At 44.2% G+C, this 17,878-nt stretch overlaps 1 protein-coding gene across 2 annotated transcripts in view; it reads right to left on the bottom strand.

The window, feature by feature from the left end:
• dnase1l4.1 (deoxyribonuclease 1 like 4, tandem duplicate 1) overlaps positions 1-17,878 on the bottom strand; it is a 50,118-nt gene that overhangs the window by 13,977 nt on the left and 18,263 nt on the right. For both annotated transcript variants that reach the window (XM_078543242.1, XM_078543243.1), the window contains 2 exons: positions 16,927-17,015; positions 10,652-10,735 (listed from right to left, as the gene is read on the bottom strand). In XM_078543242.1, coding sequence (XP_078399368.1) covers positions 10,652-10,735; positions 16,927-17,015 — 173 coding nt within the window. The remainder of the gene's footprint in view (positions 1-10,651; positions 10,736-16,926; positions 17,016-17,878) is intronic.

Below are 17,878 nucleotides of genomic sequence, written 5' to 3'. Positions count from 1 at the left end.
TGGAAATTAAAGAATAATGACAATCTACAACTTTAAATTAGAAGCCAATTAGCTCTTCCTCCCAACTCCACTTCACCTGAAGATGACAGTTTTAATTCCCCTTGTGCAATGCTACGAGAGTTCAACTGATATAATTTTAAAAAGGCAGTAATTAATGTTTCATGTACAATCACCACTATCAGTGTACTGTACATAAAAAAAAACCCATTAATCACATTTCAAGCTTTCTCAACAATGTCTCTAGTTGTGGCTCATAAGACTGTGTGCATTGAATAAATTAAGGTTTCCAGATAGGACAAAGTCACTCAGGAAACGCCTACATGCCTTTTGAGGGCAGTGGGAACATTGACTTTCTAATGATGTTTACAGCATGTATTCACAAAGACTTGCCACAGGAGAAGGTAACTGATACTATCAGCTGTATTTTGGAAGTAAAGTTCCCAAGAACAGCAGGTACAGCTGCAACAAGGACCTGCCAAGCTGAATGAGATTCGAGCTTTAGGTAGGTGAGTCTACAAAGAGATGGAATGATAACATTTGTCTGGTTGGTTTCAGGACACCTCTTGTATTTGAATTAATTTGGTGACATGGTATTTGATGCTTATAATTAGAGGAGTTCACTTTTTGTGGGAGTAGAGGAGTTTGTGGGGGGCACAGGACAACTGCATGCTCTGAAGTAGTTTCAGCAGTTTCATGAAATCCGTAAACACATTGTTGGAAACTATCACATGTGGCAGAAATCAAGGGTGTCCAATCTGCTGCTTTAGGGCCGCCCGAGACTCCTGGCAATCTGGCCCTTAAAAGATAGAACTCGCATTTATATATTTATATTCACATTTATAGTCACAACGTCCCAAAACTCTTTACAGCCAACTGGGGAGGCGATGGCGCAGTGGTATTGTCACTAGATGAGTAATCCGGAGACCCAGGGGATCAACCCCGGTTCAATGAAGAGTGCAGGAGGGCATGCCAGGAGCAGTACCAGGTACACCTAAAAATGAGGTGTCAACCTGTTGAAGCTATAACACAGGACTACTTGCGTGCCAAATAGCATAAGCAACAAGTGATAGACAAAGCTAAGCTATCCCACAACCAACGGATCAGATCTAAGCTCTGCAGTCCTGTCACATCCAGTCATGAATGGTGGTGGATAATTAAACAACTCACTGGAGGGGGAGGCTCCACAAATATCCCCATCCTCAATGATGGAGGAGCCCAGCACATCAGTGCAAAAGATAAGGCTGAAGCATTTGCAACAATCTTCAGCCAGAAATCCATGTCAGCCTCCTCTGGAGGTCCCAACATCACACATGCCAGTCTTCAGCCGGTTTGATTCACGTGATACCAAGAAATGGCTAAAGGCACTGGATGCTGCAAAGGCTATGGGCCCTGACAATAATCCAACAATAGTACTGAAGACTTGTGCTTCAGAACTTACTTCACCCCTAGTCAAGCTGTTCCAGTACAGCTACAACACTGGCATCTACCTGGCTATGTGGAAAATTGCCCAGGTATGTCCTGTACACAAAAAACAGGGCAAATCCAACCCAGCCAATTACTGCCCCATCAGTCTATTCTCGATCATCAGTAAAGTAATGGAAGGGGTCATCAACAGTGCTATCATGCGGCATTTGCTTAGCAATAACCTGCTTACTAACACCCAGTTTGGGTCCTACCAGGGCCACTCAGCTCCTGACCTCATTACAGCCTTAGTTCAAACATGGATAAAAGAGCTGAACTCCAGAGATGAGGTGAGAGTAACTGCCCTTGACATCAAGGCTGCCTTTGAGTGTGGCATCAAGGAGCCCTGACAAAACCTGGAGTCAATGTGAATTAGGGGGAAAACTCTCCACTGGTTGGAGTCATACCTAGCACAAAGGAAGTTGATGGTGGTTGTTGGAGGTCAGTCATCTCAGCTCCAGGACAACACTGCTGGAGTTCCTCAGGGTAGTGTCCTCGGCCCAGCCATCTTCAGCTGCTTCATCAATGATGTTCCTTTCATCGTAAGGTCAGAAGTGGGGATGTTCGCTGATGGTTGCACAATGTTCAGCATGATTTGCGACTCCTCAGGTACTGAAGCAGTCCATGTCCAAATGCAGCAAGACCTGGACAATATGCAGGTTTGAGCTGACCGGTGGCAAGTAACATTCGCGCCAGTGCCAGGTAATGACCATCTCCAACAAGAGAGAATCTAACCATCACCCCTTGACGTTCAATGGCATTACCACCACTGAATCCCCCACTATCAACATCCTGGTGGTTACTGTTGAGCAGAAACTGAACTGGACTACCATATAAATACTGTGGCTACAAGAGCAGGTCAGAGACTAGGAATCCTGTGACGAGTAACTCACCTCCTGACTCCCCAAAGCCTGTCCACCATCTACAAGGCACAAGTTAGGAGTGTGATGGAATACTCTCCACTTGCCTGGATGAGTGCAGCTCCCACAGCACTCAAGAACACCATCCAGGACAAAGCAGCCTGCTTGATTGGCACCCTATCCACAAACATTCACTCCCTCCACCACCGATGCACAGTAGCAGCAGTGTGTACAATCTACAAAATGCACTGCAGGAATTCACCAAGGCTCCTTAGATAGCACCTTCCAAACCCACGGCCACTACCAGCTAGAAGGACAAGGGCAACAGATATATGGGAACACCACCTGGAAGAACCCCTCCAAGCCACTCACCATCCTGACTTGGAAATAAAACGCCGTTCGTTCACTGTCGCTGGGTCAAAATCATGAAACTCCCTTCCTAACAGCACTGTGGGTGTACCTACGCCACATGGACTGCAGCAGTTCAAGAAAGAAGCTCACCACCACCTTCTCAAGGGCAAATAGGGGTGGGCAATAAACGCTGGCCCAGCCAACGAAGCCTACATCCCGTGAATGAATAAAAAAAAAACTAATTACTTTTTGAACTGCTGGGATGCAGGAAATGTGGCAGCCAGTTTGTTCACAAGATCCCACAAACAGCAATGACCAGATAATCTAATTTAGTGATTTTGGTTGAGGGATAGAAATTGCCTGGGCGCCAAAGAGAACTCCCCAGCTCTTCTGCAGAATAGTGCTGTGGATCTTTCACATCCACCTGAAAAGGCAAATGGGGCCCCTGTTTAATGTGTCACCTGAAAGATGCCACCTCCAAAGTGTTGTGTTTCCACAATGCTACACTGGTGTGTCGGCCTGGATTATGAGCTCAAGTCTCTGGAGTGGGGCTTGAACCCACAATGCTCAGTCTTGGAGTAAGAGTGCTAACAACTGAGCTGTATCCAGGCAACCTAGTCCTACTAGTGCCTTTATCTTTTATTCAGTGCTTTTCCTGTTTTTTGTGGACCAGCAGCTTTGGAAACAACAATTTTAGCTCTGTTGGGTATCATGGCACCAATATGTCATATAATCACTTATTAGTACAGAGCTTGAGTATTGCTGAAGAAAAGAGACATGCTGTTGAAGCTATTCGTCTTGCACTCCTCAGGACAGATGCAAGAATACCAAATCTCAAAGGGAACAACAATTTATACTGAATGAGAAGAGGTGCTGATTGGTTGGCAAAGTGGACTCTGATTGGTAGAGGCATTGCCATGGAGAATGCACCAGGTAACAGCGAAAGGACAGTGTAATTCTTAGCACAATCAGATTGGACAACAATTACTAAACAATTATTCTTAATGCTAACAATTACATTAACAACTAATTTAAGATTATCTGTTGGGCTCACAGTGTGGCTCACTTTTGCATGCTAAAGCTGCATATATTCACACACAGGACCCTGTCCTTTTCAGACAAAAAGAACATGTCCACACATTGTGCCTTTTTCAACTAAACAAAAACTTGGGGGACAAGTCATTCCCTATGGCAATGCTTTGACAAATCAGAGTTAACTTGCCTAGTTTGAATTTAAACAAAACTTGGCAGTTAACTGTTCCCTGGTGCATTCTCCATGGCAATGCCTCCACCAATCAGAGCCCACTTGCCAACCAATCTGGACCCTCTTCTCATGCAGTATAAATTGTTGCTCCCTTTGAGATTTGCTATTCTTGTGTCTGTCCTGATGAGTACAAGACAAAAAGCTTTGACAGAGGGTCTCTTCAGCGATACTTTGTATCTTTCATCGGTAAAAGTTTGAGGTATATGCAAATGATTTGCAATATTAATTTTAACTGTTATTACTCCAAGGCTCCAAAAAATAGCCAAAGACAAATACTTGGACACTTTGGACTAAATCATGAACATACATACTAGTGTCAGCATTGAATTCAGCATAATGTTACATCTACACTAGTTCTAATTCTGCTCAAGTCCGCATAGGCATTTTAATGCAGCTAATGCAGGCAATTTAATCCAATTAGGACATCTCTATTATGTAATCTTAATAAAACCCCATGCATCTGTCTGTGAGTCATAACCTTGGTCATCAGATGCAAATTTCTCTTCAGGATCCGGTAACTACTCTCATCTATTTGGAAACTGCTCCAAGTGATTGATTTTTAGTTTGCTATATGACTCATTGGCCTGAATTTTTCAGTTGGCATGCAGGGGCGGGCATGACATGCTGGTGTGTAAAATGATGCACGATGACGTCAGGTATGTGTCCCAACGTCATTGCACTGCCTCACGATGTTTCATTCGACGGGCGCGTACCAGAGTTGGCTGTGCACCCGCCGATAACTGATAGGCCTATTAAGGCGATTAACAAATTAATTAATGTCATTGTTTACACTGCCCATCCAACCTTAAGGTTGCCAGGCAGGCAAAAAGGCCAAGCGGCCTTCATGTTTTTAATGAAACCTCATCCACGAGCGGGATGGGGTTTCCTAAAGCTATTACCACTTAAATTTAAAAAAAAATTCTGAAATTTAAAAACATGTCCCATCTCATGTGACACAGTCACATGAGGGGACTTGTTTAATTAAATTTTCGAACCCTTTAGTTATTTCAAAAGTGCTTCAATCTCCCTGAGGCAGCTTTGTGCCTCAGCGCGTGAAAGAGCGCTGGCCCCGACTCTCCCTCCTCCCCTCCGCCCGCACAGGTAGCGCTGAGCGCTACGGCTCGCATCTTACGCTGGGCGGGCCTTAATTGGCCCGCCTGCGTAAAATGGCAGCATGGAGTCAATCGCGGACAGCGGTCAGCTCCGCGATCGCCCCCACCCACTCCTGCCACCCCTGCACGCCGACTGAAAAATTCAGGCCATTGAGTTCTGAATGAAGTATGGTAGCTCAAGAGATTGAAAGCTTGACTCACATTATAGCATCTTCAGCAGCAAAGCTTCAACATCCAGAGATCTTAATCGGCTCCAGCAGTGGAGAGCAGCAGTCCTGTTTGGAGAGTTCCACTGTCTCCACCAGAGGTGCAGTCTTAGTCAGAGAAACCCCAGTGGCTCCAACAGTTGAGCGCTGGGTTCCTTTCCAAGCACTCAGTTGGCTCCAGCAGTAGAGAAGTGTAATCCTGGTCAAAGCCAGTTCCAGCAGTAAAGCAATGTATTCCTGATTATGTGTTCACCTAGGATTCCAGTGTTCACACATCATCCTATTTTATAATACACTGTCAATAAATATACATTTACATGTATCATCCACTTCAGTCTGGAATGCTTGAGACCAAGTCAGTTCTGGATTTCTAAAATTTTTCTGGATTATAAAATGACATTAGAATGCCTAACCACATGTATATGAACTGGAAAACACCATAGATCTAAATATGTACCTGAAACATTTAACATTTTAATACTGTACTTGATACCTTTTCTGTTTGCTCCTCCAAAAATACTGTGCCCACAGTAAGGAGTTAAACGTTCATTGTCTTTACTAAGTCCATGCCTCCTCGATTTGTTACAGCACATGAACAGTTGAGTGGCAAGTCCGTGAGCGGCTTAGGTGTTCTCAAAAAATTTACGGACAACTGGCATTTCCTGAACCATAGATTTCTGGGCTGGAGAGGTTGCAGTGTAATCAGTCATTTTGTTCTAAGCTACCATGAGAATATGCGACTTTAGCTTCTTTTTACATTGCAGCCCAGGCTCAAGAGAACAAACCTATTGAGATGCTGTTGTCATGAACAATGTGCAGCTGGTTTTCCTGCAGAGCCCAACGGTTCCATGTAGAGAGCTGACCAGTGCATTTCTGTCCAGCCTATCTGCACGGATTAGTGATGTCTTTGTGCTCTTGTGTTATAATGAAGATGATAGAAAAGTTTGCATGCAGTGATGTTATAACAATTTTGTGGCATCACCAATGAAATGCACACTCAACACCATCACAGTAAAGCGCTTACCTTTCCTAATAATCCCAGCGACAGCCAGGAAGTGTGAAGCAGCCTTTGGGGAGCAATGTATAAGCAGGTTTTGACTAGCTTTCAAGGCTCCTTAAAAATATCTCACCCATTCCATCCTATTAGGACAGAATATATTGCATTTCAAAACAAAATGCCTGTGAAACAAGATATCCTCCTCATATTTGTTACAACCACTCATGGACATTCACTTGGATTCAGTTGCCAGCAAACATTTTGCCACCTTTGCCTGTGCTTAGCTCTTCTGTTTGGAAGAACCTATTGTGCAATGTCTAACATAGAAATCCTACAAATATCCATTGCTCAAAAATAAATATGGTGGGGGAAGGGCTTCCCAGAACTATTGAAATTTGCAGTACAAAAGGGTGCCATTTGGCCTGTCATACCTGTGCTGACTTTTTGAACGAGCATTTATGCTTAGCCCCATACCCTCGCATTTTGTCTCGAATTCTTAAATTCCTCATCCATGCATATTTATCCAACTTCTTTGTAAAATTATTCATGAAAACAGCTTCCATTGCCTTTTCTGGTAGATTATTCCAGATCCCAACAACCCTGAAAAGAATTTCTCATCATCTCTCACCTAGACCTTTTACCAATAACTTTAAATCTATGACCTCTGGTTATTGACCCTCTTGCCAGATAGATAGTGAAAACATATTCCAACTGCTGAAAAGAACCTCTCGCCCTCTTAAACCTCTAGTAGGTCCTCTTCTCCTCTGTTCCAAGGAAAATAATGCTAACTTTTCCAATCTCTCCTCATTACTGAAGTCCCTCATCCATGGTAAACCTCCTCAGTAACTTTTCTGTAACTTTTCTAAGGACTTCATTTCTTTCCTGAAATGTGGCGCTTAGAATAGCCCACAATGCTCCAGCTGAGGTCTATCAGTTACTTATAAAGTTCTAGCATGATCTCTTTGCTTTTATTTATTTATAAGTCCAAGCAACCCATATGCTTTTTTTTTCACCATCTTATCAACTTGCCCTGCCACTTTTTTAAGGATTTGTGTAAATGGATGACAAGGTCTCTGCTCATCCACAATATTGTTTTCCCATATTAGCCCTCTCAAAGTGCATAATTTCACACTTCCTGCATTGAACTCCATCTGCCATGCCCATTTCACCATCTTAACTGTGTCATCCTGAAATCTACAATTATCCTTTATCACTAAGCCGCCAAGTTTCATATCATCTGTAAACTTTATAACATTGCTTCCCACACCTGAATCTAGGTCACTTATAAAAATTGCAGAGCAATGGACCCAAAACTGATCCTTGGGAACACCACTGCAAACCACCTCCCAGGCTGAAAAATATCTATCCACCAACACTCTCTGCTTTCTGTAATTGATCCCATTCTGTATTGATGCCACAACTTTCCCTTTAATTGCACAGGTTTCCCCTCTTCTTCATAAGCCTCTTGTGTGGCATTTTGTTGAACACCTTCCCAAATCAGGCCTGTCTTTGAGGTTCCAAACTGCTTCAGACCAATGGGAGAATGTTTTCCCAGCCAGCATACTTCCTTCAACCAGCACCAACCAAAATAATGATTGCCTAATTATTTTTAATTCTATATGTGCAAAATTTGGTGATTTGTTTGCCTACAAAGCAGCTGGAATGAAATTTCATCTCTAAAATGTGGATGTAAATTATTGTTCAGGTAAAATATAAAGAGGAAAATTGAGTAAGGATTATGTGTCTGGAGCAGAGCCCACTGGATATTTTTTTCCACTTGCATTACTCCATTAAGTTTTAAATGTATTGGACAAGAAATTTTTCCAGATGTTTCTGCGAAATGTTCAATAATAATAAAACTGCAAGGATCCTTTGACATCAACAATCATAGCAGGATAAAACTAATGGAATCTCAATCCAGTTGAACCTGAGGGGTCTTACTCATTATCTGGGGCACATCCCAAATTGGAAGACTTGTCCCACAGACTAGCCAAGCAACAGCCTGATCTAATCATACTCACAGTCAGCATCCTAGCCCCCGCCACTATCCCTGGGTATATTCTGTCCCACCAGCTGGATAGATCCATCAGAGATGGGGACATAGAGGAATGGCTCTAACATTCCTTTGCATTAAAGTTTCGTGGCATCTGATCAAGCACAGTCAAGTTTGTGCTGATCGCCACTTGTGCACCCTTCTATATTGAACATTATTTGGAGGAAGCTCTGAGAGAAACAAGGACATAATATATTCTTGTTAGGGAGAACTGCAATTCGCACCAGAATGAATGGCTTGATAGTGATGTACCACCATTGACCAAGCTGGCCAAGTTTTGAAAGATTTAGTCGACAGACTGGTGTCATGTCTCTAGGACATGAAGGAGATCATAAACTACCTTACCTTTTTGCTTATTTAAAAAGTGGACTTTGCTGAACCAAAAGATAGCTGCTACAGGTTACATGTTTCACAAGTTGGCTACAGTTTCTGGAAATTTCGAACAGCAGTTACAGGACAAAAGCTCAACCCTCAACCCTTGTGGAATCTCACACCTTTCATTATGAGGACACTTTACAATCAATGAAACCAGAGACCAGCAGATTATCTGTCTCCCCAGCCTGGTCCAATAACAAAGGGAGAGCCATCGAAACTTGGGGCAGAACTTTTAGCTCGGTGGGTGGACGGGCGGGCGTCCGACCCAATCGGACGTGAAATCGCGCGAGGTGACGTCGGACGAGTGTCCCAATGTCATCCCGTGCTCGTGCGATATTTTGGTCGTCGGGCACACGCAAAAGTCGGAAGCGTGCCCGCCGTCAGTTAAGGTGTTTAAAGGTACAATTGTCTCCAATTTTTCATGGTCCGTCCAACCTTATGGTTGGCGGATGGGTGAACCGGCCAGGCAGACTTTGCATTTTTCATGAAACCTCGTCCAAGGGCAGGATGAGGTTTCCGTTATTAAACGAAAGAAAAATAAAAATCTATGGACATTTTTATTATGTATATGTTCCGGTGATTGTGATGCTTGCACATTTTTTTTTCCTGATTTTAAAAGCTTTATTTAATGCTTTTCAGGTTTTCAGCTCCTTGAGGCAGCTCTCTGCCTTCAGGGAGCTTTCTGTTAGCGCTCGCCTGCGCCCGTACTAATATCAGTACCTGCTCTCCTTCCGCCCCCCACCCCGGCAGCGCTGAGCTTCTCAATGTGTGTTTCACACTGGCTGGCCAGCCAGCATGAAATCACGGTCAGGGGCTGATTGCGGTCGGGGGTCCGTTCCCCGGCCGATCCCAGGCCCACCGATCGTGCCCGCCCGCCGACCTAAAAATTCTGACCCTGTTATACGTGTAGATGGTGGCTTTTAGTGCCTCCAGCTCCTGAGGTGAAAAATGGATTTTGACCAGAAGCATAGAAACTGCTTGTTAGCCTGAAACTGACTCATTAATGGGCAACATCACATGGCCTAAACTTCTGGCCTGTGGAAAGTTTTAAAATTACATTTCTAGGCTCACAACTCAGTCTGCTATATAAACTCCAGCCTGCAAACATCAAAGCAGGACTCCAGGCTGACCAACAGCCAGCCTGCATCAAGTCTAAGTCTCCTTGGACCCTGTTTCTCTGGAAGATTCCTGCCATCACCTGCTGAGCAGACCAAGTCTTTATATACCAACCTCATCTCACTGCGTCCCCATCAACAGTAAAGGAATTCTGCAAATCCTGCTTCAGCTAGCTGAACCCACCTGAAGTGTGGCTCCTCCATGAAGGAACCCTCACTGGACTTTCTGCACCCTGGCAATGACGTGAATGGATATCCATATCTGTGATGTTTTATCTTTAAGTTATTCAAAGTTGTAAAACTTCTCTTTCCTACCTTCTTCTTGCGTGCTTGTGCGTGTGTATGAAGTTGCACCATTCCCCAGTTTGAATGTGTAAATAAACTATACTTCTGATTTAACTCTAAAGATAGTTTGTTGTGAGTCACTTTAAAAATTGACTTCGCAAACAGACGGTTTGGGGAAACACGCCACAGCCTGTTTCAAAAAACGAAAACGCCTCTTCTTACGGACAGATGGCGAGAAAATAAAGGAGTTCAGTTTGCCTCCCTCCCATGTCCGTAACACTGGGTTTGCTGGTAGGAGTGAGTCAATATAAAAGAAGTAATAACTTGACTTTGGCCTCGCTAACCTACTTTATTAGTAAGTACAATGCTGGTTTCATATGCCTCTGATTTTATTCTCCAACAAATTTCCACCAGATCCCAGGAGTTTCCTGTTCATCAGATTAGTTAAAATTCTTAACTGCATTTGACCTATTTATAAACAATATTGGCAACCATTTCTAATTAGTTATAGCGTATCGGACATTTGGGTGCCTTGTTTAGTTTGCTTTCTTTTCCATTGTTACTTCACTCACCGATAAATAAAGAGGTACTGTTCCTTATAAGTCCGTCGTCCCAGGGGTTTGCTTAGTTTGGATGAGTAATGGCTTTGAGCTTGTCTGCAGACATAGAAAAAATAAAAAATTAAATGCAGAGTATCAGGAAATAGCAGTCAGACATCTCCAACCTATATATTGAAACCCTTGAGTCAGTAACCATGTTATGCTGCCAGTACATCATAATCAATAAATAATGCTGTAACAATTATACTTATTATTCTTACTTGGTCTATAGTAGGAATTCCAGCATTCCTACACTTCAATACTTCAAAAGTACTTCAGTGGCTGTGAAGTGCTTTGGGACATTTAAAGAATGTAAAAATCTCTACATAAACACTAACTTTTTTATAGGTGGTGGTGGTAACCCCTCTCAGCCTGTTGCAACAACGCAGCGGGAACTCTCCTCCATGATCCTACTCAAAATTGGGGAAGGTCACTGAGTAGAATGACAGAAAACTCACGTAGTGAAGGCAACTGCTGCCTTACTGCCCCAACCCGAATTTTACTCCCACTATGTTGCAGGAGTGTCATTGACCATTTCTTCCCAGTGCACCCTGTGCAAATGACAGCAATGAGTTTTCACTGTATAAACCTGTGTTATCACAACATCCATGGGGAAGGTGAGATAAGTGCTGGGAAGCAGTAGTAGCTGGTCTGAAATCTGAAATATCCCCACTAAGGGAGAATGTCTTGTATAGGCTTCCTTGCACTCCCATCAAGCCAATGACTTACATATGTCAGCTTCAGTTTCTGCCAAGTCCAAATAGCTTCTGCCATCTTTGGGGCACTTCTGGTACTTCCTCCCACCAGGAGGAAGACCAGGAAATATTCACTAGCTGGTATCATTTAAAAATATACACGTTGACACAGGCTGGATGAGACATGTGATAGAACATTGTCCTTTTTTCTGGCACCTGTACATGAATAAAACTCACACTGAAGAAATGAAAGAAAGAAAGAACTTGCATTTTCACATCTTAGGATTTCCCAAAGCATTTCACAGCCAATCATTTATTTTTGAAGTGTAGTCACTGCTGCAATATAGGCAAATGCAGCAGCTGATTTACATATAGCTAGGTTCCACGAGCAGCAATGAGATAAATGAGCACACAATCTATTTTAGTGGAGCCATAGATATTGGCCAAGACATTGAAAGAACATTTCTGCTTTTCTTCAAATAGTGCCACAGTATCACAAAAATTGGGAGCTTGGAAGTGACTAGGAAAGATACATTTCATGAGGGGATTTAGAGAATGGGAAGAGATAGAGGTAAAGAAGAAAGCCTTTTTAAAAAGAAAAAAAACCGGCCTTCTAGTTTGATGTAAGATTATTGCTATTGGAATCACCATCAACGCGTATAACTTTTCCAGCCTTTTGGTTCTGCTTGACATACTTCGCAACGCTCTTCCCTGTCCATGGATATAGGGTTTAAGCCCCATTCCAAGCCTTAAACACATAACCTAAACCTAACACTTATGCCCAGTACTGGGGGTATTGCACTGTTGGACTTCCTTTGGATGAGGCATTAAACCAAAGCGCCACCTGCAAGACAGGTGAATATTAAAAGTCCTATGGCAATATTTGGAGACAAGCAAAAAGTTCGCCTCGTATTCAGGCTGTGGTATTAACTGCCATCCTTACTTGGTTTGACATATTTGTGACTCCAGGCCCACAGCAATGTGGTTGACTTTTAAATGCCCTCTGAAATGGCCTAGCAAGCCACTCAGTTGTGTCAAACTGCTACAAAGTGTAAAAAGAATGGAACAGGACAGACCACCTGGTGCCAGAAATGACAACAGCAAACTCAGCCCTGTCAGCCCTGCAAAGTCCTCCTTAGTAACATCTGGGGACTTGTGCCAAAATTGGGAGAGCAGTCCCACAGACTAGTGCGAATAGCTAGTATATATCATCAGTGATGTCAGCTCACCTGTCTCTAGGACTCAGAGAGAGAGGTGCTTCTCATGCTTATCTATCCTTGTACATAACTGTATATAGTTAATAAACTGTTGGAAGTTCCTGCATGCCTGTTTCCAGTTGTCTCTGTTAAACACACCCTGGGTCCATTTCTGATGTAACTTCACAGGCCAACATTCCTGCAACAAGCAACACCACGCAGCAAGTTAACTGGCTATCCATCTCATTGATGATTGTGCGATCTAAGTATGCAGAGAGTGACTGTTACATTTGCCTAATTAATAAGAATGATTGTAGAACTGCTTTAAGGTGTTTCTGAGGCATCATGAGGTTCTATATCAAGGACTCGAAACGTCAACTGTGCTCCTCTTCACCGATGCTGCCAGACCTGCTGAGTTTTTCCAGGTATTTTTGTTTTTGTTTTTGTTTTGGATTTCCAGCATCCGCAGTTCTTTGCTTTTATCTCTGTGTTTAATTGACTGCCACTTCTCTTTAAGGAATGCCTACCTTGAAGAAGTTTTGCTCTTCTCTCCGTCAGGATTTTCGTATCTCTCTTTTGCCTTGTTCTTCTTGTCCCAACACCGCCCCGCGCCCCCCCCCCGCCCCTTAAACCAGCTTATATTTCACCCCTTTTCTATTTTTACTTAGTTCTGTTGAAGGGTCATGAGGACTCGAAACGTCAACTGTGCTCTTCTCCGCCGATGCTGCCAGACCTGCTGAGTTTTTCCAGGTATTTTTGTTTTCGTTTTGGTTAAGCTTGTGCATTTTCTTTTGTTTTTAGGGTGTGAACAATGCCAAGCAGGCTGTATTTATTTCTTATCACGAGTTGCACTTGACGACTAACTAGTTTGCTAAACCACTTCTGCGGAAAAAAAAACTCAAGCAGATAGTTTGAACTGGAGACCAATATGGCTGCGACTGGTTGGAAGCGGCAGACTCTCTTCCCAAAGAACATATTGAACCATTTGCACTTGCATGATAATTACAAGATCTATTAAGTTCAATTTCACCACTTGACATGAGGATCTCGTGAACCTAGTACCACCACACTATCCTATTGTAACATTGCTGGCAGGTGGTGGCACAGTGGTATTGTCGCTGGACTCGTAATCCCGAGACCCAAGGTAGTGGTACTGAATCCCGCCACAGCAGATGCTGAAATTTGAATTTAGGAAATATCTGGAATTAAAGTCCAATGATGACAATGAAACCATTGTCGATTGTCGTAAAAACCCATCTGGTTCACTAATGGGTTTTTTAGGAAAGGAAATCTGCCACCCTTACTTGGTTTGGCCTATTTGTGACTCCAGACAAACAGCAATGTGGTTGACTTTTAAATGCCCTCTGAAATGGCCTAGCGAGCCACTCAGTTGTGTCAAACTGCTACGAAGTGTGAAAAGAATGGAACCGGACAGACCACCTGGTGCCAGAAATGACAACAGCAAACTCAGCCCTGTCAACCCTGCAAAGTCCTCCTTAATAACATCTTGGGGCTAGTGCCAAAATTGGGAGAGCTGTCCCACAGAATAGTCAAGCAACAGCCTGACATAGTCATATTCACGTAATCATACCTTACAGACAATGTCCCCAGGCACCGTCATCGTGATCCCTGGGTACGTCCTGTCCCACCAGCAGGACAGACCCAGCAGAGATGGCGGCACAGTGGTGTGCAGTTGGGAGGAAGTTGCCCTGGGAGTCCTCAACATCAACTCCAGATCCCATGAAGTCTCATGGCAACAGGTCAAACATGGGCAAGGAAACCTCCTGCTGATTACCACATACTGCATCGCACCCTCAGCTGATGAATCAGTACTTCTTCATATTGAACACCACTTGGAGGAAGCACTGAGGATGACAAGGGCGCAGAATGTACTCTGGGCGGGAACCTCAATGTCCATCACCAGGACCGACTTAGTAGCACAACTACTGACCAAGCTGGCTGAGGCCTAAAGGACATAGCTGCTAGACTGGGTCTGCAGCAGGTGGTGAGGGAACCAACAAGAGGGAAAAACATACTTGACCTCATCCTCACCAGTCTGCCTGCTGCAGATGCATTTGTCCATGACAGTGTCGGTAGGAGTGACCACTGCACTGTTCTTGCGGAGACAAAGTCCCATCTTCACATTGAGGATGCCCTCCATCGTGTTGTGTGGCATTATCACTGTGCTAAATGGGATAGATTTCAAACAGATCTAGCAACTCAAGACTGGGTATCCGTGAGGCACTGTGGGCCATCAGCAGCAGCAGAATTGAACGCAACCATAATTTGTGGGCCTCATGGCCCAGCATATCCCCCACTCAACCATTACCATCAAGGGGATCAACCCTGGTTCAACGAAGAGTGCAGGAGGGCACCAGGCATACCTAAAAATGAGGTGTCAACCTGGTGAAGCTATAACACAGGACTACTTGTGTGCCAAAAAGCATAAGCAGCAAGTAATAAATAGAACTAAGTGATTCCACAACCAATGGATCAGATCTAAGCTCTGCAGTCCTGTCATATCCAGTTGTGTGTGGTGGTAGACAATTAAACAATTCACAAATATTCATGTCCTCAATGATGGGGGAGCCCAGCACATCAGTGCAAAAGATAAGGCTGAAACATTCGCAACAATCTTCAACCAGAAGTGCCGAGTGGATGATCCACCTTGGCCTCCTCTGGAGGTCCCCAGCATCACAGATGCCAGTCTTCAGCCAATTCGATTCACTCCATGTGATATCAAGAAATGGCTAAACGCACTGGATACTGCAAAGTCTATGGGCCCTGACAATGTTCCAGCAATAGTAATGAAGACTTGTGCTCCAGAACTTGCCACGCCCCTAGCCAAGCTGTTCCAGTACAGCTACAACACTGGCATCTACCTGGCTATGTGGATAATTGCCCAGGTATGTCCTCTCCACTAAACACAGGACAAATCCAACGCCCACCCCCCACCACCCCCCCACCAATTACCGCCCCATCAGTCTAATCTTGATCATCAGTAAAGTGATGGAAGGGTCATCAACAGTGCTATCAAACAGCACTTGCTTAGCAATAACCTGCTCATTGACACCCAGTTTGGGTTCCGCCAGGGCCACTTAGCTCCTGACCTCATTATATCCTCAGTTCAAACATAAAGAAAAGAGCTGAACTTCAGAGGTGAGGTGAGAGTGACTGCCCTTGACATCAAGGCAGCATTTGACCGAGTGTGGCATCAAGGAGCCCTAGCAAAACTGAAGACAATGGGAATCAGGGGGAAAACTCTCCACTGGTTGGAGTCATATCAAGCACAAAGGAAGATGGTTGTGGTTGTTGGAGGTCAGTCAGCTCAGCTCAAGGACATCATTGCAGGAGTTCTTCAGGGTGATGCCCTAGGCCCAACCATCTTCAGCTGCTTCATCAATGACTTTCCTTCCATCATAAGGTCAGAAGTGGGGATGTTCGCTGATGATTGCACAATGTTCAGCACCATTAGCGACTCCTCAGATACTGAAGCAGTCCATGTCCAAATGCAGCAAGACTTGGACTATATCTAGGCTTGGGCTGACAAGTGACAAGTAACATTGGTGCCACACAAGTGTCAGGCAATGACCATCTCCAACAAGAGAGAATCTAACCATTACCACTCAACATTCAATGACATTACCATCACTGAATCCCCCGCTATCAACATCCTGGGGGGTTACCACTGACCAGAAACTGAACAGGACTAGCCTTATAATTACTTTGGCTACAAGAGCAGGTCAGAGGCTAGGAATCCTGTGGCAAATAACTCACCTCCTGACTCTCCAAAGTCTGTCCACCATCTACTAGGCACAAGTCAGGAGTGTGATGGAATACTCTCAGCTTGCCTGGATGAGCGCAGCTCCAACAACACTGAAGAAGCTTGACACCATCCAGGACAAAGCAGTCTACTTGATTGGCACCACATCCACAAACATTCACGCCCTCCACCACTGCACAGTGGCAGCAGTATGTACCATCTACAAGATGCACTGCAGGAACTCACCAAGCCTCTTTAGATAGCATCTTCCAAACCCATATGCACTACTATCTAGAAGGACAAGGGCAACAGATACATGGGAACACCACCACCTGGAAGTTCCCCTCCAAGCCACTCACAATCCTGACTTGGAAATATATCGCCGTTCCTTCACTGTCGCTTGGTCAAAATCCTGGGACTCCCTTCCTAACAGCACTGTGGGCATACCTACACCACAGGGACTGCAGCGGTTCAAGAAGGCAGCCTATGTCCAAATGTCTACCACCTTCTCAAGGGCAGTTAGGGGGGAGCCCAGCCAGCGAAGCCCACATCCCATGAACAAATAAAAAAGTTTTGGTAAGTGACTATACTTACTTATTCAGCTCCTCAAGCAGTTTTGCAATTGCTTCTCCTTTCTTGTCAGTAACTTCCATTATCAGGGTGATGTCATAACGCAACAGAATCTAAGTGAAAGTAACAATTATACAATATTTTCATGTAGCACAGTCTAACAAGTTGAAACAAATCTTTAGATCTATTTTTTTACAAAGTTTTTTGGCCATTTCAATTAAATATGTTCTTGATATTTCGATGAAATATGTTCCATATCTAAAATCCTTTCATTTATTGCCAGTAATCTATTAATTTCGGTCCCTCTAGCCATTTCTGTGTTGTAACTTGCTTGTCACATAAAGTGTGCCAATGATTTTTCATCTATTTGGAATGTGTTTTGGTGCTTGGTCATGAGCATGGAAGGAGACACATATATAAACCGCCACAAATATATATGCACACTTGTAAGTACCTGCACATGAGAGACAATAGCAGATCAGTATACAAATGGTGGAAGAGTTATGTGCATAAATTTCAAAGACGCCGATATATGTACACATAGCTCCTGCACATATTGGGCTGAATTTTCCATGCCTGCTGGCAGCAGGCGTGGTAGGTGGCACATGCGGACAATATGGCACAATTGGTTTCACGACCGCGGGAAGGCAGGTGGCGATCGTCCGCTCAGCCTGCTGACAGCGGGCCGCGTTTCCCACCAATGATCTTCGGGAAGTTCATTGTAATACATCAGCATATCATTACAAGGCCATCCCACCAGGCGCTTGCACCCCAGCCGGATCGTCCATCCACGTCGGCGACGTGTTTCACATCAGCGCACAGGCGATGTGCACTTGGCGGCCTTCACTCAGGGCCAACTGGAGGTGAGTGAACAGCATCGTTCTGCATAGCTCGCCAGGGTCGCCTGTTGCTTGGCAGGCTTCAGGGGCGCCGGGGGTCGAGGTGAAGCGCTACCCTGCCATAGAGGCGATTGTTG

Source organism: Cetorhinus maximus, chromosome 6 (genome assembly GCF_964194155.1).
Source record: "Cetorhinus maximus chromosome 6, sCetMax3.hap1.1, whole genome shotgun sequence".
Lineage (NCBI taxonomy): Eukaryota > Metazoa > Chordata > Chondrichthyes > Lamniformes > Cetorhinidae > Cetorhinus > Cetorhinus maximus.
The sequence above is the reverse complement of the archived record's forward strand: the minus strand, read 5'-3'. Positions and strand labels throughout refer to the sequence as shown.